A 25,643-nucleotide genomic window follows, 5' to 3' on the forward strand; every position below is an offset into this window, starting at 1 on the left:
CACAGTCTGCTTTAGATCGACCTGTACACTGGAAGAAAACATGATGGACACGAGAAACACTATGAGGATGGTGTTACCCTCAAACCCATACTTAGAAGGAGGGTAGTGGCTGGGATGGAAGCGAAGCAGATGGAGTGCCCACTTGGCTGGTGCAAGGCCAGCCCCTTACCGTAGTGCGGGATGATGGCCCAGGCCATGGCAGAGGCGTAGATGCCGCCGATCATCCAGAACATGCAGAGCCAGCTTAGATGCTCACCCCGTTTCTCCCGGGCCAGGACTTCGGCAAAGTAAGAGAACACAGTGGGAATGGCTCCCCCGATCCTACGAGAGGGACAGAGAACACGTGAGCTTGGGGACTGGACAGCTAACATGAGATGCGATGGCCAAGCCACAGAAAACTCCTAATAACACATCCTCTCTCCCTACACCAGCATGTCGAGAATTATGTGTTTTCAATCATTTTATCACTTTGATATTATAGTGTCCTGCAACACCTTGAACCTGCAATTAGGCAATGTGGCCAAAAGGTGTCAGTGGTGCTCTGCTCATGTGACTTAGTACTTAGCTTCGGAGTCCAATTGGCTTTCTGCTCAGTATTATTAGATGACCTACTTGACATTTATTAAGTTGTAATAATTTAGTGAAAACTAGTGAATATTTTAATTAATTCATTTTTACAAAGAGACACTGTGATATGTACTACCCATGGGATAGGAACTCTGGAAGTAATTCCAGACGTCTACAGGGACTCTCTGTAATCTGTCCTCCCTTCCCGTGACACCATGGCAGCTGGTCCTGCAGCCCTATCAAACACAGAACCAAAAGGGCCACTACCTCCAACCACTGTAGTCCCAATCCAGTCCACCACTGATGAGTGGTGTAAATGGAAGGGACCTGTAGAATCCAATAAGAAGCTGTGATTTACACACCAATGGAATGAGATATGATGCTTCCTTCCAGAAGGGGCAGTGATAAGAGGTAGTCCCACTGATCTGGAGAGCTGACAGGGCCAGTGGATGATCTCTGCTCAGGATGGGGATTCTCAAACAAGAATGAATGGAATCAGAGTTTCGTCCATTCAGGGATTTCATAAAAATTTCAAATAGGTCTTGATCCCCAATTTTAGGAACCACTGCCTCAGAAAGACAGGATGGTAAAATATTACTTGTTATTCCCAACAATATGAATTCTTAAATATACTTAAAATCCATATGACAACATAAACAAATTTGCTGTCAAGATATAAAAAGTGTTTATTCATTTAACAATAACTGATTCACTTAGAGCCTTTGATATGACAAAGAAGTATTTGTGTTGATTTTAGCAAATGCAGTTTAGGGAAAGGCCATTTTCTGCTGCAAACTGGATGTACTACATGAACCACAGGATTTAGACTATTCTGCATTAACTTGTGGATTAAAATATGGCACATTTCATGCATGTCCTCTGCTTGGAGTGACACTGTAGTTTATCTGTCGGTGGATATAGGTAGGTTACTTAGGCCAATCTTATTTAATCTGTGAGTTGTGAAATTAATTTGGAATCTATGAACAGCATCTCAAAAATTAGAGATGAAAAGAGAGCACAACTCCAGTAACAAGAATAAGGATAAGCATAAGTTCATTTCATGAAACTTCTGTTCGTGTTATTAACATATTTGTAGTGCACAATGTGTACATATAATGTATAAGGGGTCACTGTGTGTTTCTTAGTGAAATTTTCTATTTAAGAAGTTTACAAATCCCTAACTTACATCATCTATATCTGTTTCCTGGACTATGAATGTGGTGATACCACCCAGACTCTAGAGATCTGATTCTCCATATCTTCAAATGAAACACAAGGTGATGTAGGAGCAGCACCCACAGAGGCAACAACCAGGTCCAAATGCATCAAGCTAACTTTCCAACATGAAACAAATGCATGAGGGAGGTGGTGAGAACCAGCTGGCACCATACCACCCCTTAGTGGACCCATGTATTTCTCTCGCCCACTTCCTTAGGTAGCTCATGCCATAGAGAGCTAGTTGAGTTTAAAAATCCAACAACATTTGAATAGAATTTAAATGGTTGCATTCCAGCACCCCATTTTAGCAGAAAAGAAAATGTGTCCATCACAAATCATTTACTGGTACTCCTTTTTTTGTGTGACATGAAAAATCCATTTATAAGCATGATAAGTCCTACACAGGTCCCTACTCTGTGGCTTCACTTTTAGATGCATAAAAAGAATTCTAGTTTTTACTGACTTTTCACAATCTAATTAACAATTCATTGGGACCCCAGATGTTCTGTATATAACAGCCACAACTCATACTTTGTGAAGGCACAACTGGATGGTCAGATATGTCAGGAACCTCTGGAACAAGATGAATGTACTCCATCATGGCTAACACTTCAAGTGGAAGCCTGCCAACTTGCTTGTTAGTTTTCAATAAATTAAAGTGGAAGAGAACACCTACTATTCAGAGCTTGTAAGCAATCCAACTGGGTTTGATTCAATGCTTGGTTTTTTTTGTTTTTTGTTTTGGTACCAGGGATAGAACTCGGGTCCTTGCACTTTCGCAGCAGGCAGCGAAACCACTGAGCTAAATCCCCGGCCCCAGTGCTTGTTTTTTAAGGTAGTTTTATTTTTTGCACCAATGTCTCTCACTTTGTATAGCAGACTACAAGACACTCTAAAGCCAAGGGATAAGTAAATCTGATAAAAACACTGAGGATCCTATTTCCATCTTTTGCAAAAGTCTTTAAGCTAAGATATCTTTAGAATAGTCTGAGCATTTTCTATTGTGGGCTCATCTATTTGAGGGAAAACAGTTTTCATCTTACTATGGCATCTCTTGAGCAGAGAAAAAAATTCCTGGTGCAATGATGTCAGCTGTTGCTGGTGATTCATACTCTCTCGACAGCTGGCTGGGGTATTCCTCTTCAACTCCTTATTGCCTGGCTCAATGGAAATGGACCAAAGAACTGAATTTCATGCTCTCCAGTGTTGGAGCTGGCACAGCAAGTTTCCTAAGATAGTCTGTTCTGACATTTAAACATCTTAATGAATAGAAACATACACTACCTCTGGGGTCAATATGACCGCAAAAGAAGTTGAAGGTGTTAAGGTGGAGGTTTAATACCAATGTAGCCTCCAAAGAGTTGCTGAGCTACTCTATGCCTTAGTCACTGCAGTCACCCCTTGCTCAGACGCTCGGGTGCTCCTAGTCTTGGAGGGAGTTCACATGGAACCGGTCAGAAGACACTGGGGGCTCCTGTTGGGCACCTGTGTGCCTTCTGAAAAAATGGTGTAGCTGCTATAAGTACCACTGATAAAAATATCTTCAAAAGAGAAAGTAGCTGTCTGCTAATATAGTTGGGCTCCTACAAAATGTTGGAGGACAGGAAACCACTGCCACAACCCAGCCCCCAAAGCCTACAAATTAGAAAACATTTCTCATTGTTGTTCTACCTCATGCCTTCATGAGAAAGGCTAATACATCTCATTACTATTATTTGTTATGGTTTATGTTGTTAATCGCGTTAAGATTCAATATCTGAGGGTATATAAAGAGATATAAAATATTTCAATGGAAACTGTCAAATTCCCAATGTATAAATAGTTCTTAGGTAGGGCTGACTTCACACACACACACACACCTAACTCAGATATTCGGCCATGTATGGACACAGTTTAAGTTGTCACAATTTAGGGGGTGCTACTGGCATCAAGTAGGTGGAGACTGGGAAGATGCTGAACAGCCACCAGTGATAAAATAGCTCTCCACACAGAAAAGAATTATCCAGCTCCAATATCAATAGTGCTTGATTGAGAAACTCTTGCAATGAATGGAGATTTTAATGTAGAAAATATAATTAGATTCATATTTTTTAAATCCATAATATAAGACATAGTTATTTTTACCTTACCTGGTAGGTAATACATCCTTAAATTCAGTTAACATGGAAAGATTATTGTTCATAACATAATGATAGCTACTGCTGAAATTTATTCAAGCTCTTTTTTTTCCAAGCTCATTTTTGATGAATGTTTACATAAATGAAGTAATTGGATCAGAGTTTTATAATGAATTTTTCTCAGTATCAGATATTAAGACTATTTTATTAGCTGACAAAAATTGTCAAATCTTAATTACCCTTGATAATAAAAGGCACAGAAGGAATAATCACAGAAATCCACACTGTATAGGAAGATTATCCAGACTGAAAATAATTGAATTTATATAAACGAAGCAGAATACTGATATCCAGCTTTTAGAGTTGGAGTAGTAGATAATTTTGATGGAAGTAATAATAATTTTTATAAATAATATTAATCATAAGGTTTCACTACAATAATTATAAAAATAGAAAGAGTCTAAAATTTTTGTATTAAAACATATTCCTAGAATAAACTGGGGGTTCTCTCCAATGCACACGTATGTACACACACACACACACACACACACTACCTCAATAGGACTGCATGTGGCTCCATCTAGGTGTTTGGTAAATATCATGAGACATATTTATTTTCTTAAAAATTTAGGGCTAATTTACTAGTGGGATATTGTTTAAGGCAAAGAATGCACAGCCTCAAAGACAGAATTTCTTGTGTTGAGTAATGCAAGACATGTAAGTTAAATCAGGTTGGCATAGCAAGTGATGAAGGGTGCCAAACACCTCACAGAGAGACTGGGAAGCCTGACTGTCCTAATCCCTGAAGTCTTGAAGCCACACCTCATACTACTCCAGCTCAGGTGGCAGCCCAGGGGTGGGTGGTGTTTGTCCCTGTATCTTATCCTACGGAGTCATGCTGGCTTCTCTGGCTTGAATTAGCATCCCACAAAAGCCCCCATGTGAAAAGATCAGTTTCCAGCCTGTGGAAGGTGGTGTAACCTTTAAAAGGCATAGCCCACTGGGATGTCCTGTAGTCACTGGGAGTAACCTTGAAAGGGGCATTAGGACCCTGGCAACATCCTGTCTTTTCCTGACCACCATGAAGTGAGTAGCTGCTCTGTCATGTGATCCTCACCACGATGTGTTGCCTTGCCACAGGCACAAAAGCAATGAGGCAACCTGCCATGGACTGAAACCTCCAAAATTGTGAGCCAAAGTAGACCTTTCCTCTTTTTAAGTTGATTATCTCAAGTATTTTGTGACAGTAATGGAAAGCTGACTGACACACCGGTTGTTTGGGCAAAAAGAGGTTCAGGATTCTACAGTGAAAAAGGAGGTTATAGGTAAACAAGAATAATTGTACTTAAAATGGTTTGAAGTATGACATAATTTTAGGGGAGAAATTATGGAATGTCTCATGACTTCTTGCTCTAAGGAGAAGTTCCACTAAGTAGTTCTGTTCTTTAATTCTCCATCAAGCATGCATATAGCAAAGAAGAATTTCATTTTTGCTGGTTTTAGCATGTGACTGTCAAACAATTCTTTACCTCCACCTTGCATTTGCCATTTCTATTAGGAAGTGAGTCATTAGGCAGAAACATAATGAGGAAGCTGGATAATCATTGTAAAGTCATGAGTCCCATACAGTTAAGAAGCAGAGGGCAAAGTTCACTGAGCGCCAACTCTGGCAGCTTTCATTAAGACAAGTTTAAGGGGATTATACAAAGAATAAGGAATGGCCTACTCTGTGGTAGGAATCACAATCACCAATAACTTGCGTAAAAATATCCCTTTAATTCTTATTCAGAATCAACAAAAAAGAGGGAAGACATTGAACAGCCAGGCAAATTCCATAGTAATTCAGAACCAATTCATTGTGTTTTAAACTGCACCCAGAAATAAGAAATCAAAGCAGCAGCCCCAAAGATGGAATCCCATGTTATACAAGTCAATAGAATATCACAGAGCCTGGGGAGGTTGTTCCAAGGTTTGGATGAAATAGCACAGACCTCGTAGTCTCTGAATAGGCCGGGCTGGCACAGAAAATAAGGCTGCTATATTGATTAGAAGCACGTGTTTGTTATGGATAATCAAGAAAGAAATAATTAGGGGAGGGCTCACTTATTGGTAACCAAACTCATCATTAAATCAAGGACAGAAATCTCCACCCAAAGGCAGTGCTGAAGGACATATGCTTTGGGTAGATTTAATCCTCCAATCTCCAACCACAGTTTAAAAAATTATATCCTTTGATATAGCAAGCTGTTGTTTCATCAATATTATGTAAACTATGGGTAGAGTAATTGGTAGGAAAATTTAAAATTTTACTTAAAAATATTGATCTGTAAACATATAATTTGGGCAAAAACAGTGCATGGCTAAGAAAACAGTGATTCGACTCTCATAGGCCTTGTCTGCAGTCAGACTTGCCCCCTGAGGCCTCAAACCTGTGGCCATCTATGCATCAGGGGCAGCAGACCTGGTGCCACTGGAGGAAATGGTATAGTCACAGATCAGGATTCTAATACTATCTGGGAAAAAACAAAAACAACTAACCTAGCTATTGAGAGAGTTGGAAGAGTACATTCCCCTCAAAGGTATCATGAATGAATATAGCATAAATGATCATTATGATGACCTATAAGAAACAATAAAAGCATGCAGCCATATCTGGCCACTTGCTGTATAGATGTTCTCATCTACTGCCCCATTTACCATTCCACTCATCTTCTTATTACTTATCAACCCATCACCCATCCATCCACCCCCTCATCTAGTTAAACTGCACCAGGCTTCTGTCCACTAGCTGGAGGTGTGGGCCTGAAGAACACAGGTTCCTGCCCCAGGGGCTCACGGAGTGAATTCTGAAGACAGAATGTAACTAATAGCTCACAATTTTATATTGCAAGTATGGAAAATCTTCTCCTCTATCCCTTCTTCCTTAAGATCAAGAGCACCTCTGCCTGTAGATAGAATGGGAAATACTAAGAGTCAAAAGGTCAACCTTTGTGCTGGAAAGACAGTGCTTTCAATAAAAATATAATGTGAACCACACAAACACTTTTAATTTTTCTAGAAGAGATATAAAACAAAGAAAAAAGTCAAGTGAGATTAATTCTAATATATACAAATTACTATGATAGCCTTGGAAAAAGAAAATTAGTGTATTTACCTTACAAGGTTGAAAGAACTATGTTAAATCTGATTAGTGTACAGATGTTACAAAATTTTATTATAAATCTTACAGGAGATGTGATTAAAAGTCATTATCCTTTTCTTGTTTCTTCCCTCCTGAATGCTTATATTCTAGCAAGTGACCAGCATGATGGTTTAAAAGCCTAATTGTTGGTGAAAGATTGAGAAACAGATAAAAACAGCAATATGCTGTACACTGTTTACCACCATATTAAACAGAAGTGACCGTGCATACTATCTTGCTTAAAGAAGTCTTTGACAAAAAAGCAATGCCTGTCATATGTAAGTTTTCTTGTTTTAAAGACAGCAGTTCTGTTCTATAGATATAAATTGTGTAAAGAAAATTATCTTATACCAAAAAAGAAAAATGTAAATTAATCTGCATTTTCCCAATGTGATGAGGAAGTTAGACATACCTTAAGAGAAAAAGTACCTTTGAAAGGAAAGCCTTGTAGTTTAGAATCACACTAAAAATCAGAAGAGCTGGGGACACTGTTGACTATTTGGAAATAATAACCTATCTGTGCTTCAAGTTTCTAATTTTAAAAAAGGATGCACAATATTTTTGCATGCTTACTTATTAAAAACAAATGTGGCAATAAAAGAGATTCTACATATAAAGCATTTTGAAGAATTCCAGTTAATGATGACCATTTCTGCAAAGCCAAGGTATTCTTACCATAACTTAATACAGTTAATGAATGGATACTGCTAAGAGCTATGAAGCATACATTTGTTAGGCTCTGGTACAGAGGAAGAAATGACTATTCTTTCTCTTACAGTACACAGGCTCCCTGAAATTTCATTTTCATTCCTGTTGCTGTTATATTTTTCTCTTGACCTTCATGCTTAGCAATGCCAGGCCTTTAGTGGAACCTCACAACCCTGACATTGCCCAGCATTATCATTCCCCTTATTAACAGTGACTGGAAACAAAGAATTGAATTCTAGGACAAATGAAATGAATCAATGGTGCCAAGTCCATTTCCCATCTTTCTAATTTTCTGTAACAGAAGAGCAGAGGGATAGGCCTGTTCCTTGGTGCAAGGTTCGTTTAGGAAAGTGAAAGGCATGCTCAGTAACTGGTGACGACCTCTTCCTCATTCCCACAAAGCACTGTCACCCTCAGCAGGAAAATCTTTCTTTGTGCTGAATTAATATTTTAAGTCACATAAAATATGGTAGCTGGGCATATTTTATGTTTCTAAGAAGAGGTACTCAAGACTTGGCTTGGTGAATTCAGAGGAAAGCACACATAGACAATGAAACCATGAACCTGGGTAAATTTCAGCCTAAAACAAGTTCCCTGGAAGAGAAAAGAGGAATATCTCACAGAAGTGCTAAGGATGACACAGACAGAGCATTTGCAACACCAGCAGGAAGATGTGTCCAAGCCTTGGGTTCAGAACCTACACTTTACTCATTTACAGAGTTGCAAGTTAAAGGGACTTAACTGCAACTTAACTCCTAGCTGAGTCATTCCTGGTTTCAAATCTCCCAAATGAAGTATATGGTTTGGTGACATAGGACTTCTCTTTGGGTTCTTAAATTCCCCGTGAACACACCTGGCAGGCAGGTGCTCTACCAAGTTGGGGCTCTGCCCACTGCAGATGGGTCTGTCCCAGTAATGCATTCTGGAAGTGTGGAAGTAAGCAGAGGCTGGAGTTAGTGACCACTGGACCACTGTGAAAAGGACCTGAGCTAAAACCCCACCGATCACCTGACTTCCCAAAGCCCGTCTCTGACTGGTGGACCATAGTGACATTTTGGCCGCTTGCAATTAGTGTCCCTTCACAGCCAGGGTCTGGTAAGCCCCCAGAAACCTGCTTTGTTTTCCTCCCAAGCACCCTGGTTAAAGGTCGCTGGGTCTTTTGCAGAAGGATGTGAGATGAGGAACAGAATACATTTTTAGCAGTGTAGGGTGTCCTTCCTCCCAGGGACCTGGTGTTCTGGGTGTAAAGTGGCTGCAATCTGGGGACTGACTGAGGGGCCAGGACTTTGTGTTTAGGACTCAAATTAGGTTTTGTCCACTTGATGTGGAACTTTTCTGCTTATGTGGTCAAGTAAGAATTTAGTAGCTTCCTAGCTCATTTCTGGTACACCAAAATTAAGTAGCCTGGTCTGCAGGCTTACTCTGTTTTACCCCTGCTATGCCTCCCATCTTTCACAGCAGCCACACAGCCACCTTCCTATCTATGATGTCTGGATCTGTGGATTCAGCCAACCTGGCATGGACAGTATTCTGGGAAAGCAATCACATCAGTACTGAGCATGCACAGACTCTTCTCTTGTCATCACCCCCTGACTAATTCAGTATAACAACTACGTACATAGTGCTTACAATGTACATGGTACTGTAAATCATCCAGGCTACAGGAGGAAATGCGCCATCCTTTCACCTGGAAAATGAGCCCTTACCTTTCTACCCGTGGATGGCTGTGATTTCTCCTATAGTAAACCAAGCCTTAACTTTCTATAGATTCACAAATTCTACAGATTTCCACTGCCAAAAAACCCCATAAATATCCCCAGCTCCAGACTTGAGGGCCCACATTCTATTTCCTTGGGTGTGTACATTTAAAATTTGGCCTAATAAATCCCTTTATGACTCTGTTAAAAAATAAAGTATACAGGATGTGTGTAGGTTATAGGCATTTTATATGAGGGACTTGAAGATTAGCTGTTGGGGCCCTGAAACCAATGACCCCTAAATGCTGAAAGCAGAGTGTGTAGAACAAGACAGACTCTTAAGCCTTTGAGGGGGAGGTGGGGGGGGGAGAAGAAGAAGGAGAGGGAGAGGGAGAGGGTGAGGGAGAAGGAGAGGGTGAGGGAGAGGGCGGGGGGAGGGGAAGGAAGGAAGGAAAGAGAAAAATAGAGAAAGAGAGAGAGAGGAAATAAAGAGGAAGGAAGGAAGGAAGGAAGAAAGCGAGGGTCTCCAGCCATGGGTGATAAGTACCACCAAGAAACAAAATGGAGCTGTGGTGGAGCCCCTGTGAGCTCTGCTAGGAAACCCCTCTTGGAGGTGTGAGGGAGAGGGCTTGGGAGTAGAACCTCAAAGTGCAGAGCTGGGCAGGCACAGTGCTCCTGGGAGATGGTGGACCTTGGAGGGTCTGAGACCAGAGACCCACTGCGGAAACACCCCCAACCTGTGGAACTTTATTTCTTCTACCACCTCATTTTCTCAATTTTAAAACCTGACCAGATGTGAGTGGAGGGAGCTGCTTAACTGTGTAGGTATAAAGTGATCTTTTATTTAAGGTCTCCAGCAAGAGAATTTTAATTCTCTGGCTTATGTGCTAATAAAGAATATTTAAGTACAAAGAGAATATATCAAACTTCTGCTGCTTAGTGGCTCATGGTGGCACATGCCTGTAATCCTAGCACTCTGGGAGGCTGAGGCAGGCAGACTGCAAGTTCAAGCCCAGCCTGGGCAACTTGGTGACTTAGTGAGATCCCGTCTCAGAATTCAAAAACTAATGGTTAAACAAAGGGCTAGGGATGTAACTTGGTATGAAAGATCTGGGTTCAATCCAGTACTGCAAAACAAAAGCAAAAAATCAATTTTTGTTGCTTAGGTACTGAGTTCCTAAGTAATGGGAATAAAGGATTGAATCATTATACGCTTTTAAAAACAAGAAGGGCCTTTAAGTGGAAATTGCTTTCTCATTCACTTGTTGTCATTGTTTTCTCTTCCTTTGAGAGGCTCTGAATCTGCCTCCCCTGGAAGGTAGAGCTTGGAGAGTGCTCTGGTGCCTTCCTTCTGCTGCCAGAATAACAGCATGAGGCTCAACTATATCCCTGAAAAGCCTGGCAGGGTTTCAGGAGGTAGTTGAATTGGAATGGCACTGGAGGATGGAAAGACTTCCCAGAGACTCAGGGACAGAGTACTGAATAAATACCCAATTAGGGGTATTGACTCCACTAGGGAACCTAGATAGCAGGAGAGCATTATTTCCATGTGTCTGGGACGGTAACTGATGTGTGAGTTCACAACCCGGTGGGGGAGATCTGCCCTAATGTGGACAGGTACTATTCAACACCCTGGGGTCTGACACAGGAAAAGTTGGAGGAAAAGATGGAACCTGTCCAATCCCCCCAGAGCCAGGATGCCCATCTTTTCCTGTCCATAAATGTCAAAAGTCTAGATTCTGTACCTTTTGCAATTAGAACTTGGTCCAGTCCCCCATCTCCCCAGGTTCTTGGCCCTTTGTCTTCAGACTGAGCATTACACCTTCAGCTTTCCTAGGTCTGAGGCTTCTGGACTTAGACTGAGACATGCTATCTATATTCCTGGTCTCCAACTTGCAGACTCTCAGCCTCCCCTAATAAATCCCCATCTGTCTGTCTGTCCAAACATCTATCCATCCTGTTGGTTTTGCTTCAATATCATTGATGGCCTAGGGTTTTTACTGTTAATGATGGATCGTTGATTTCGTCAATTATGTATAGAATTCGGAGGGAGGGTAGTGCAATCAGGATGAGGATTATAGCTATTATAGATTATTATATATTATTATAGATTATAGATAGCCCTAGCTAATATAGATTCTTTTCTTCATTTTTCTTAATTTAATTTCCTACCCCTTCCCTCCCCCAGTTTCTGGGTCCCACAAAACTCTGTAGATATTTTGCCACGTAGGCTCAGGTGGCAAATCTTATTATCTCATCCCCACTCAGTCCTGCCCCTGGCTTAGGAAACCATTCTCTATTCTGCAGGTCACTGAGGCTTGGTGTTACTTCTCGGGCTCTCTCTCAAAGCCTTCGTCCATAACTAGTCCTTTCTGTTTCTCTCATGGGCAAGACTCAAACTTCACAGTCTGAAAGAGACTTCTATCTCTGGGCCTCCTGCTGTCACACTGAAGAACAGAGCACAGGACAGTGCAGCTGTATGAACGGGACAAGAGGAAAGGGGGAACAGGAAATGCCAAACCACGGGTGAATGTAAAGACATGATCCCTCCTTTTCTCCTCTACCGTGTACTTCCAATACATTATCGCTTTTTATCCCCAGTGCAAGGTAGGAATATGATCTCTCTTTCATAAAAGAAACATTAGCCTGGAGAGTCTGAGAGACTCCCAGGTCCCACAGCGAAGGGCAAGAGTGGGGGGTGCTTGGATGTCTTGATTTTTCAGCCCTGTGCCAACTTCACAAAGTTCCTACAGTACTGTATCCTCTGGTATCACAATTCATAGTACCTACCTGTGTCAGAAACTCCCAGCCCATGCTTTGCCAAGGTAAATTATGTTCATTTGAGTTTAGTTGCCCTGATCTTCTGGCTGAAGGATAATTTGTCCATGATAGGGATAAGGATGATATGAATACTCTCAAGTAGTCTCTGGTTCTATATTGCCCCTAAATTAGCTTCTGGGCAGCCACTAGTTTGGAATGTTTTGCAGCTACAGTAATGGCCCCCTTTCTCTACAGTCAATTGGGTCGACAATACAAATCAGCAATTAAAATTGCCCAAACAATTTGACCACAGTCAGGTACTTTTGGGTCTATGGATATCACTGAAATTTCCTGGAGAAGACTGCAAGCTGAAAGGGCCCAAAGCTCAGCTCCTGGGTTGCCAGCCTTCTCCTGACAGCCTGGTGGTATTATATAGGCAATAAAAGGTGACAAGGATGTGTTGGCCCATGTACCCATTCACTGAGAAGATCTTTTCACAAATACCCCTGAAAATTACTTGTTCTTTAGGTCGCACAATTCTGTCTACATTGGGGTCTGCTGAAGCCTACAAATTCATGATCCAAAATTCCTCAGTTATGGCTTGTGTCTAGATGTTCCCCCAGGACCTCATGCAGTCATAGGTGGGGCTTTTTCAGAGGTGGCTGAATTTAGAGTGTGTGACTGATTCATGGGGCAATGCTAGGATTAAGGGCACTAGGATTAAGGATAGGTGATTACTGAATCAGTCCACTGATTGGTTTGGCACTGCTCTAATTCCTATAGACTGGATACAATATAAGGGACAGAAAGAGGCTTGCCTTCTCCCTTGCTTGCTTGCCTTGCTACCTTCTGCCCACTATGAACTGTTTCTCTTCTGCAATGTCTGTCTTCCATACCACCCTGCCTTGGAGCAAGCCGATTATGAACTGAAACCTCTGCAAACTGTGAGCTAAATAAGTCTTTTCCCCTTTAACTTTGGGTGTTGAGTATTTTGTCTCAGCAATGAGAGAAAAGTAACTAAGACACTCACCATGTCAGCCCTGCATGTAGCCAATTTCATACAGAAATTGTCCTCTGCTGAGGACATGACCCCTAATCACAAAGGAAATTATTGATTCTGATCATTTTTTCCTCTTAAGGACTAGATATTTTTACACTTTCCTAAACTCTCTCCACCTTGGTTTGGTGGGAAGCACTGTTTTTACTCTAAGGAATCCTTCTTAAATTTGTGCAAATTAGTCAAATATTTGCTAAGTGGCCATCATGTGCAGGGCATAGAATATGAGAAGCTATAAGAGGCAGTAGTGTATGTAAGTACAAAAGATATGCTGGGGCTCCCTGACTTTTTCTTATCGCATTGTGTTGTGCTATGTAGGATGTGATGTGGTATTAACAATAGCCACAACTGGTAAGTTCTCAAATTCATAACCCAGCTCTATCTCCTTCTCTATATTTAAAATAAAAATAAATAATTTCCATCATCACCTGGAAAATAATATCTAAATTCTCAAGCATAAATAAAACATTTTATATTTCTATAATTTTTCAAAAATTAAAACCAAGTTTTAATTTTTCATACTCTCCTAATCAAGCCATTGAGTTTTCCCAAGCTAGTGGGTTTACTTAGGGTGGAGTTTCCAACTTTTCAGAGATGACTGCATGGCTGGCTGTCCTCCATCACTGTAGTTGTTCAATAGCACAACTTCTGTTCATTCAACAGAACTAACAGAAATAATTTATGTCTCAAGAAGCAAGCTTTGAATCTTCTATCTCTTTCAATGCATTCAGATAAGACAGATCAATAAACCCACAGTTACTTGAGACACTATAATCCTGAATTTAAAAGTATTTCTAAATGTATGGGATCTTTACTTCATAATAACAGGTAGAGCTACTTCTTTCTTAAATTAAAATTTCAGAAGAAATACATGTATAAATGTGCTCTGGTATGGAAATAGCATTCCATTTAGAGTAATACCAGTTTCTTTGAAGTGATACATAAAACCACTGGCCTTGGGAATGCAGGCATGTTTTACTTCTATCCCAGATCCAAAAGGTTGGTAATCATATTTCTAAGAACCAGCACTGTGGATTGTTAAGATGACACAAAAACAGAAGAGGAAATATATTAAGAGATAATTTCCAAGCTGGGAGTAGTGGCACATGCCTATAATCTCAGCACTCTAGGAGGCTGACATAGCAGGATGGCAAGTTTGAGCCCAACCTGGGCAATTTAGCAACTTAGTGAGACTCTGCCTTAAAATAAAATTTAAAAAAATTTAAAAAGATGGAAGGGCTTGGATACAGCTCAGGGTGAAGTGTAACTCAGTACTGGGTTAAAACTCTAGTACCATAAAAAAAAGAGAGATAATTTCTTGGTAATGAAGTTCTCTAGGGAAAAGCACATGCACAATTATGAATAAACACATTACTATAAAATATGAAGGAGAAAACCTTACCCGAATCCAGAAAGTAAGCGACAGAAGAGAAAGAAGCCATAACCTTGGACAAATGAAGAAAGGAAGGCAAAGAATCCGTTGACAGACATGCAAATCAGAAGAGACTGTTTCCTTCCCACTTTGTCTGCCAGTCCTCCCCAGAAGAACGCCCCCACCATCATCCCGAGGTACACTATGCTGCCTGCAACACACAGAAAACAAAGAGATACATCAGAGATTGGAAGTCAATGACACGTCACAGCAAATGAACAAGGCACAAAATACATTCCAGTATTTCTCATGGGGAAAACGACCTCAGAAAACATGTCTGTCAGGATACAGTAATCAGCTTTCAAGTAGGAAAGTAAGCTCTGCCAGCTACTGCTGGTTACCATGGGCAGTTAGTTGCAAGGGCTGATGGGAAGTCATTTCCATTATCAACTCATGGAGAAGAAGACATAATGGTCATGTGCCATATCAGCCTTGTGGGGAAGGACATACAGTGGGCAAGAATTAGAAGTCTCCTTGAGCAGTAAGCTTGAAGTTTGACTCATGGTCAGGTCACCTTTGGTCCAAATGTCCAATGCAGTCCCAAGACAAGGCCAAGATAGGGGACCAGTTCAAGGGCACCCAGGTCAAAGTAGGCCTGCCAGAGTGTTTCAAATCTCTGCCTATAGCAGATGACTGTCACCAAGGCCAGACCCTTAAAGTGCTTCTGGAGGGTTCTATGGGTTCTCTCTCTCTAGGCCAGTGGTGGCGAACCTATGGCACTTTGTGTCATGGTGTTTTTTTTTTAAGACAAAAGATGTTAATGTAGAGTTGCTTTTTTCTAAACTAAAACCTCAGTATTCAGTTATAATTGCGGTGTTGACACTCTGTGATAAATAAGTGGATTTGGGTTGCTGTTTGGGCACTCAGTCTCTGAAAGGTTTGCCATAACTGCTCTAGGCTTTCCTGAAAACCCTGGCTCTTCCTTGGAATTTGGGGAGGTAGGCTTAGAGATTATAGTTCATTTTAAAAACGATCTCTAGGTCTATTCATCAAGAAAGAATCTTGGAGTCAGGAGCTTAAGGAATTCAGGGAGAAGGGAAAGAGCAGGGAGATACTAAACTTATCATGGTTGGCTCTGGTCTCTAAGGGAAACAAATAGAAAATCAGGAGTTAGACAGAGGTTCCTCTTGGTGTCACCATGAGTAGACACTTGAATTTTCTAATTCACTTTGTTCTTCTAAAAAACCAGACCTCTACCAACCCTGTCTAAAATCTTTGTCAGGATAAAATCATATTAAGTGTGGCAAATGTTGGTTCAGAAAAGTTTTTTTAAAAAGGATACACAGTGTCTAGAGAGAATAACACAATTAATGAGGTTTGCCATATCCAGATGTGGCAATAAAGAAGTTGCCACTTCACCTTCCATCCATTTCTGCTTTTTCCTTTGGTTCACTCAAGAACCATTTTCTAAACACATTCCAGCAATACTGTGGCATCAAAGTAAGAAAGTAAAAACAAACATTGGTGCATTTATTGCTTTAGATTACTTTGGGAAATAAAATATTTAAATGGCCACAAATTAGTGTGTTAACTACACAGTTAATGAATCAACAAGACTCAGAAGGAAATCACTTCGCAAGGGCTCACAACCACCCCACCAATGACATGAGCTCTGCAGACAGCTGAGTACACAGAGCTACAGGGAGTGCTGGATGTTGGGAACAACTGTAACATCAGACAAAACCTGAGCTGTTTCCAATTAGACTGGGAGATTGCAAAGAGGTGAGTGGTCCATCTTTGCCTGGGTGTGGAAGGCATAATTATCTGTCCCACGGGAGCAACTATACACAGATTATCCCTCTCAGTAGAGATTACTCATATCATGAGACTGGATGCATGTCCAGCAGGCGGTTTAAAGAATGTATCGGTACAATGGAGGGAGTTGCAGATGCAAACAGACTGATCCAGGGAAATGCATAGGCAGAGTATCTCTTATTTATAAGGAAAGAGGCTCAAGTTGGCCACTCAGGCCTCAGAAGGATAAGTGGTAGCTGAGCATCTTCATAAAATCGTCTGTCCTTGAAAGTGCCTACAAATCAGAAAGCAGGCTGCCGCAGATCTGGCACAGCCCATGGCTGTGGCATTCTAAAGACTTAGAAGCCTTTCTTGTAGCCCCAGGCCCAGGAACAAAGCTTCCCCTTGCCACTTGTGTACTATACCTCCCATCCACCCCAAAGGTAAACAGCATGACAGGACAGCAACACTAACCCAAGGCCTCTTGTTGTTCCCATCCTCACTCTATGCAGAAAGCGAGAGCAATACAGAGGCAAGCTTTCTGCATTTGACAGCCATCCATTTACTATCTTTTAATGATAGTGTATTATCCCAGCTGTGGCCATCAGTTTGTGTCAGAGATTCTTTGAAGAATGTATCATACTTTGCTTCTTGTATTCCTCACCACAACGCTGCAAAGTATTACTAACCCATTTCATAGATGAAGAAACTGAGGCTTAGATTAGGCAATTACATCTACCAGATACAAAGTGGCAAATCAGGGTGGCAAAATGATGTTCCTCTGACTAAAGCTTGGAAGTCTTTCTCAGCTCTGAGACTCAGTTGGATCCTCCAATGGGACCCCTTTGACCTGAAACTAAAGAGTTAAAGCCTGATGCCCCAGCAAATGCCTAGAGCTACAAAAGACCTGCTCTGATGCCCAGATTGTTCCTGTTATTAATTTTGAATATTAACACTGTTCTTTCTCTTGAGCTCATGTGAGAAACACCTATTATATGCAAACCAGGAAGCAAGTGATATAGACAGAGGAGGCTCTCTAGGTGGGGGTCAGAGCTTCTGCTCGACCACAACCTTGTTCTGTTTAAAAAAAAGGGATCAGAGCACCTGGGGCAAGCACAGAAAATTCAGGTCCTCACCCTATATCCTAAGCACCCCTCATTTCCCTCCTTCCTCCTAACAGCCTGGTCTTGCAGATGTGTGGATTTTGACTCCTGAGAGAATGGAGTTTATAATCTAGGAAAGTGGCTTAACAGAAAGTAAGCCAGAGGGACGGGGATTTAGCTCAGGGGCACTGTGCCTGGCTCACAAGCACAAGGTCCTAAGTTCGATCCCTGGTACCACAAAAAAAACAAAACAAAAATGTAAGCCAGAGGGAAGCAGCCAGGCCACAACCTTCCCCGGCCTCACCAGGTTACCTGACAAGGGCAGACAGTGCTGAAATGTGCATCGGTGTCTCTGGGCTCTAGGTTCCCACATTCTCGTGCTAGTCATCAGGATGGCCTAAGCAGGAGCTCATGACTCAGTAGGGGACACAAATGGATACATAGCCAGGCAAGCCTGGGCCCAGTCAGTGCAAGCTCCACAGGGGGGTGTACACAGAGAGAGGGCAGAGGTCGACCTCGACCTCGGGAAAGAGCTCACGAAGAAGAGAATGTCTGAGGGGAGCCTGAAAAACAAGAAAGCTTTCAAAATGGATTTGAATTCCTCCACACTGGCAGGTTTATAACAAAAAAAGTTATATTAAGTGGTATCTTATCCTCACTTGTACTCTGGCTAAAATTACATTTAAGATTTAATGGTGATACTCTTTTGTGACTATGCTTGGTACTATTGGTACTTGGTAATTTCCATTGGCCAAGCAATGGAAAGAATTAAGCCAACAAGGTAGCTTATTTGTGAAAAGGGCAGCACATGTTCATTTGTTGATCATATGACTTATTTAAAGCCAAACCTTTGTTGGCGCAAGGTGAATAAAACTATAATCATGCTGGGCTTGTCAGAATACAGACTGTATTTCCTGTCTCATTTGAGTTCACCTTTTGTTTTGTCTTCATGGTGTTATAATGAAAATCTTTGAAAATTCAGGATAGATGCCACCAGATACACTATGCCTTCTACACGCCAGGCCTCAAGTTGCTGCTGCTGCTGGCCAGAAGTACAAAGGATCCAAAGCTCCATGTTTTATAAGAGGGAAAATTGAGGTTATGAGAAAACAGAATTTGAAACCAAGTCTTTTAGATCCTGGGTCTTCAAAGTACAATCTTCAGACCAAGGACCTTAAGGTAGAAATGCAGACGGTAAGGTCCCGCTGAGACTTACTGACTTGGACTCTGCATGTGAACCTCAATCCCGAGTAATCCATGTGCTTGTTTAAATCTCAAAGTACTTTTAGGCTGCCAAGTTTGCCGCAGAAACAGACAACCTCTGTAATGCATTTCTTGCCTCAAGTATTGTATTTGTCCAGTAGGTGTTAGAGGAGAGAAGATGTGGCCCACAGGAAACTTGAAAGACATGGGACAGGCACAATCTCCCTGGATGAGCTGGACATCTCACCCAGCACATGGCGCTGTGTACTCAGGAAGGACTCACCTCCCCCAGGACCTGCATTCAAGCAGTATTAAGTGAAGCCGGCCATGATTCGTGGATTCTTTTATGAATTTAATAAAGCTTTAATTCGGTCAGGCTTTTGAAATGTTGAACCTGCCCTTCCCATAGCTATGCTGATGGCGCTCTTGGCCGCCCAGCCTCTCAGTCTTGAGAAGGCAATCAAAGACCAAGCATGAATTTCTCATCACAGATTTGCTAACATGAGGGCTGGTTCCATTTTATTTAATCACACTATTATAGACAGCTAAGTTAGATAAAAATTAATATGTAGTCAGAGAAGGATCAGACCCTCGAGGAAGTCAATACAAACAAATAAAGGCATCAGAACTGTGGCAGGAGGCAAACCTGAAGAAAGCCAGGCCTTAGGATGGAGAAGGAATGGCCAGGCCTGAGAGGATCCCTAGAGATAAGCAGAATCTTGAGATTATACTGTAATTAGAGCCACCTGATCCAGGGGGCCCTCGATAGGCATCAGACACATAGGTGTGGGACCAAACACCTGGACACACACTCCTTCTAAGAATTCCTTTCTTTCCATGTACCCCTGTGACTGATTTCCCTATGGGATGAGTATTAGCTAAGCAACTATACTTGGAATCCAACAGGTTGATTGGAGTCTGGCCCATGTTGTACCCACGTTGTGATTTTGCTGTATAAATTACCTCGAACCACTCACTTGGGACCCCTCCTGGAAACCCAGGAGCTGTTCTCTTCTTCTTCCCAATAAAACTCTCCTACCTTCCCAAGTTTGTGACTTTACTCTTTGGTGTTGTGAGACCATGAACTTAGCACATCTGACATCTAACAGGTCGGGAGTTATATTTTTCCACATCAATACCCTCATTTCTCCTGATAAATATCACATTTCCATTTCTGTCTCTTTGCTAAGATGCTTTTGATTTCTTGTAACAATCCCTGAAGAGGTCACCTCCCCCCCCACCATTTTAAATCATTTAAACAAAACAGAACATTTTAAGGAAATGAACTATAGTATTTTTCTCATAGCAACTTTTAGCCAATTAGTTTTTAAAAATTGTTTTAAGCACCCTGGTTGTCCATGGCTAATGCATTATTCCAGAATCCACTGCACCATTTATTTATAAATTGATTTTCAAGAAAAGCAATCCATAATGGTATCCTGAATTCAGAGAAATAATCTCCATGAGATAATGATCACATTGACCTTTTATAAGAGCACTGTCTTAGGTTAACACAAAAAATTTAAATCAAAGTGAAATAAAAGTAACTTTTTGCGTAACGAAGACATTTCTGGGAGTGACCGAAAAGTGTAATAACATAATCTTATTCCTTGTATTCACAGAATTAAGAAAACATTTTATTGCCCAAATTATGCTCCATAGATATTACTAGATATTACTTTATTCATAAAAAGCCAATACAGCTCCCCAAGTAGGTCCCCCCAAAGCTGGGATATGCCTACTCTAGAAGCCACTGACGGAGTCTCATCTCCGTGGAACCCTGGGCTCTTCTGATCCTTTTCCAACCAGGTCTCGACTTTTGGACTTCTTTGTTCATTTCTGTATTGTTGAATTAGAAATGATAATATAAAAATCTCAGCTTTGGTATTTATTCTGTTAGATTCTTTCATTAAAAGTGTCGAGAAGTGAACTCATTTAAACAATGGAAATTGATGTGAGGAAAGAAGGAGAACTGTTTTTGTTGCTGCCTTTTAAAAATGAAGTGCAGTATCTTTCATCTGTATCTCACCATTCTGAGCTCGGGGTCAGGCAGCACAGAGTTAAGCATCTAGGACTTCAACCAGATGGCCTAGATCTGAGTCCTTGCTTTCCTGGCCCTGGCTATGTGATCCTGGGTACTTACTTAATTTCCTTGCATTTCACTTTTCTCCTTGGTACAATGGGGCTAATAATAGAACCTATCTCACAGGATTTTTGAGGCATTAAGAAGAATTTAGGAACATGTGAAATGAAGTAGGTCAATAAGCAACAATTACTAATATTTATATAGGTGTGAGATAAAGAGAAAAAGGTAGAAAAAGACAAGGGGATGGGAGAAAGGTGGAAGGAATCAAAGGAGAGGGATCTGGAATGGTGAAGAAAGTGAAATGACATTAGCTAGCTTCCCTCAGCTCAAGCTCTGGCAAGAAGCCACTTGAAACAGCTTTAGAAGAATAACTGAATTTTTTAAATCCCAAAGACACTTGTTTATTTTGCAACTTAAGGCCATTTAAACATATAATTATGAGGCATGTCCTAAAACCAGCTCCTCCTTTTATTTTTCCAATTACTATTTTCAGTAGCCACAGGTAGGGGTCATTATGTGTTCAAATGCATCTGTGGACTTTGACAAAATAAAATAAAACCAAAGGAAGCAATGACATCAAAGGCTTATGGACAAAAGCGAGAAAACCTTTCTAATTTGCATTGGGGAACATTGGCAACAAACATTCACTCACATTAGCTAGAAAGAACTGTAAATATCAGATAAGGTCTACAGTGCATCTCTGACTTCCACTGTTGGAGGCTGACATTTGAGTGTGTTGGTATAGGCAGAGTTGCTTCTATAGACAGATAATACTATGTCAAGCAACACTGCTACTTGTTACCTGTGTATGTCCACTAGGGCACAAAACAGCTCATGGAGGCCAAAGACACTTGCACTGAATCTGGTAGGCAAGCCGACTATAGGAGAGTCCAGACAAGGAAGCCCACTCTGTTCTGTAATATCCCTCTCAAATAGCTGGGACACAGAGTGCCCACTGGATGGGGAAGGACAATAAGATATTTTTGCATAGAATGACTTTGCTGACTCCCCAGAAAGGGCAGTTACAATCTACTTGGTATTAAAAACAATAAAAAAACTCAACCAAGCCTTGGGAATCAAGAACATCAGAGTCACTTTGTGGAGTGTTATGGATATCATGCATAGGTGCCATCCCAGGGGCAATCCTGCTCTGTGGGCTCTCCCACCCAAAGCCCTGTGCTGCGGAGGAGAACCGTAACTGATTGAACCTGCTTTTCACTAATGCCAACCACTGACCCAGTAAGTAGAGCGAATGATCACTAATTTCACAGCTTTTGAGGCCCACAGTCCTGGACAGGACATGGCCTTTCCTCTCCAGCAGCTCACTGTTGTGTGGTTTTAGACTTTATCTGTATATTAGAATCATCTCATTATAGACCTTTAAAAACAAAACAAGATAAAGCACAGATGCCAGGCCACACCCAGGAGCTCTGTGTCCAGGGTAGGGACTCAGTGACAATAGTGTTTAAAAACTCCCCAAGCAATTCTAATGTGTAGCTGGGGCTTTGAACCTTTATTTTCCTGGGAGATTAAAAACATGCAAAAAATAATTACCACAGAATGAAACACATGCTGTAATCAAGGTAAGTACAGTTTGCTTAAGGGGGAAAAGGAAGGAATAACTTAATTAGTGCTAGGGAATTTTGAAATGCTTCACATGAAAGATGACTGTTGTTCTGGGGTTGAAACCGTGAAAAAGAAGTCTCCAGGTGCAAAGAGGGAAGAAGACCACATGCGAAGCCTGCGGCAGGGGTGGGAGAAATTACAGCACAGCACATTAGGAGGCTCCAGGTGGTTAGGGTTGTATTAGTCAGCTTGCCTACTGCTAGAACACAATGCCTGACACTCACAATTTAAAGGAAAGAGGTTTAATTTGTCTCATGATTTCAGGGGATTCAGGCCATGGTCAGCTGGCAGAGGCAGAAACATCATGGCAGAGCAAAGCTGCTTAGTTCATGGCGGCTGGGAAGCAGAGCAGGGGGACAGTACCAGAGAGGAAGGGATGAGGGACCAGTATAGACCCTGAGGACATGCCTTTAAGACCTACTCAAACACCCTCAGAAGTGTGCTATACTGATCCTTCAGGTGGATCCCAAAGCCGATCAAGTGGACACTCCAGCCTAACCACCACAAGGGTGGATGGAATGTAGAATGAGGAAGGAGTGGAGGTACAGTGGCAAAACAGGTGGCTGGAAGAGGAGTTGGAGTCACTCCCAGGAGCTGGGCTTTACCTCTGGGGTAACTGAAACAAAGGCCGGGCATTATGTATACCAGATTTCACCTCAGCAACTACACAGAGAATAAGCAGGAAGGTCAAACGATGGGGAAGAGTGGATGGGAGTAAACGTCTATTAGGACAAGGACATGTAATTGAGGCTCCTGAAGTGCCTGGAGTGCAATATTTAAGGAGACTCTCTCAGGTGCCAACTTTGCAGTTGCACAACCCTGAATGTGAGGACTTCCTTATGTCTTGGACCCAGGTCCCTCACTCTCCTCACCCTAGTTCTGGCCCTGGAAAAAAGACCACTGAGTGACTATCACTGCCCCTAGGACTCTGGTAGCTCAGGGGAGAACCGATGGTGCCTGGTTTAAGGCAGCTGGAGCAGGTCTGGAGAAGAGGAAAAAGGCTGGAGGTAGTTTTAGTGGTGGAGCACACAGTTCTTTTTAAACTGTGGGGTGAGACAGGGAAGAGTTGAAGGTGACACTGAAAATTCTGGCTTGGGATAGGTCATTGTAAAATTAATAAAGAAAGGGGAAGCAGAAGAAGGCAGGGCTAAAAGGGACCATGTCTCAAACAGGTGAGGAAGATGATTACCTCAGTGAGCCTCAAGCTGAAGAGGGCAGAACATAGAAACCAATAAAACAGTGATCAACGTCACCAGGAGATGCTTCATGAAGGAAGCAGGGCTTGAAGTGAGCTTCCAAAACAAGGAGAAGGGACCCTAGGACCCTGCTGTGGGATGTAGATTGGTCCAGCCATTAGGGTAAACAGTATGGAGATTCCAAAAGAAATTAAAAACAGAACTGCCATGTGAGCCAGCAATCCCGCTTCTGGGTATGTACCCCACAAAAATGAAATCATCACCTCATAAAAGTATCTGCCTCCCCATGTTCAACTGGTGTAAAAGAAACTTGAAATAGGCAATCTCCACATTACTACAGAAAGGTCACTTAGCAGTACCCATAGAGTAAGAGCTCAGGAAAGACCTTTGGGTTTGTCCCAGAAGTAGTCACTGGTGAGGTCTGAAAGGGACTTCTCAGGCCAGTACTAAGGACAATGTCAGAAGCAGAGAATAGTAGTTGGCAGCTGGGTGGCAATGAGGAAATGCAGACAAGAGATGAAGCTCAGGACATCTGCAACTTGGAGAAGCAGAAGGTGTGACACTGCTGTCCTGAAAGGAGCTGGGGGAAGTGCAGAATGGGAGGGCAGTAAAGGCAAGAAAAACAGAATGCGTGTGAACACACATGTGGTTGCCTTGCAACCACAGCCCTAAGTATAGTAGAGCAGCAGAACAGCAAATAGAAGCAAGGGGCCTGTGCTATCAAAAGAGTGTGCTACTCTGGAAGAATGGTGCTATTATGTCTTGTTTCCAGAAAATACACGAAAAACAAGCTTTTGAGAAATGTATTTTCTTTTTTTTTTTGGTACTGGGGATTGAACCTGAGTCCTTGCACTTGTGAGGCAGGTGAAGGTTTTTGAGAAATTTTAAATCTTTTCAAGTTTAAGAATAACTGCAGGCAATGAAAGGCTTTTTTTTTTTTTTCCCACCAGAGAAGTCTCTATTGTATCATCACAGTGACAAGCAAAGCATTAATCTTTCAGATTTACTGATATTTTAGAGGAACAGAACAAGAAAATAATCTTTGATCTCTCTCCATATTAAATCTTTTGCTATTTTATAACAAATAAAGGCCTAGAGGGGCCAGGCCCCTCACTACTTAAGCCCAGACAGTCCCTGCATGGCCAAAAACAGGTCTGAGGGTTAGGTCCAAGATAACACAGTGTCAGGTCAATGCTGACTGGAAAAACTGGTGCGAGTCCTCCAAGACTCCATTCTTGAAAAGCCATTTATAAGTTTCTGCTGTTTTCAAGTTTAGGTGGCAGATATGAAAATAACATAATTCCTGCTAGACATCTAGAGAAAATTCTTCAGCCACTTCAAGTGCTGTGATACAAATTACAGAGTTCATAAGTACAAGGTCTACCTCCGACTTGCAGATGTTGTCCTAATACATCCCTGCTGGAAAGCTGAGGCAAACTCAGGCCGGCTCTTCCTGGGACTTGTATGTCATCATTAGTGGTGAAACATCACACAGGAGCTCCTCTTTCTCAATGGTCAGAAGTACACCTTTGAATTTCAGGGAAGGTGACTGAAATAATTAGGGGCTGACCCACAGTACTGTAGCTTTTATGTAGTAGCTGATTACTTTTGCTATGATTATTAATGATTTATGTCTAGAATGAACAATTGGCCATCTGCTTCTCAAATTTGAAGGGAAAAATGTTCATTCTGAGAGTAAGAAAAAAGTAGGAGTTGGGATCAATTATATTATGGTTCAAACCAAAGAATTCTGAATCCATTTTGTTTTCTCCTGTAAAGCCTATGACAAAACATATTTAAAAAACAACACACTCAAAAGCCTTCAATGTCCCTAAACATATCAGTAATTCTTACCTGTGAACGCTTATCCAATTAATTGTGTATGCAACATCTGCCTCTTGCCTGTCATCTAAATCCTGTATCTTGAACTTCACCCCCACATTCTTTGTGAACTCACC

At 41.6% G+C, this 25,643-nt stretch overlaps 1 protein-coding gene across 6 annotated transcripts in view; it reads right to left on the reverse strand.

The window, feature by feature from the left end:
• Sv2c (synaptic vesicle glycoprotein 2C) overlaps window positions 1-25,643 on the reverse strand; it is a 225,263-nt gene that overhangs the window by 100,211 nt on the left and 99,409 nt on the right. For all 6 annotated transcript variants that reach the window (XM_087201195.1, XM_004870165.4, XM_087201193.1 and 3 more), the window contains 2 exons: window positions 14,708-14,888; window positions 170-321 (listed from right to left, as the gene is read on the reverse strand). In XM_087201195.1, coding sequence (XP_087057321.1) covers window positions 170-321; window positions 14,708-14,888 — 333 coding nt within the window. The remainder of the gene's footprint in view (window positions 1-169; window positions 322-14,707; window positions 14,889-25,643) is intronic.

The sequence above is a fragment of the Heterocephalus glaber genome, unplaced genomic scaffold, assembly GCF_053883595.1.
Source record: "Heterocephalus glaber isolate CG9 unplaced genomic scaffold, H.glaber_assembly_v1.0 deba00001757, whole genome shotgun sequence".
NCBI lineage: Eukaryota > Metazoa > Chordata > Mammalia > Rodentia > Bathyergidae > Heterocephalus > Heterocephalus glaber.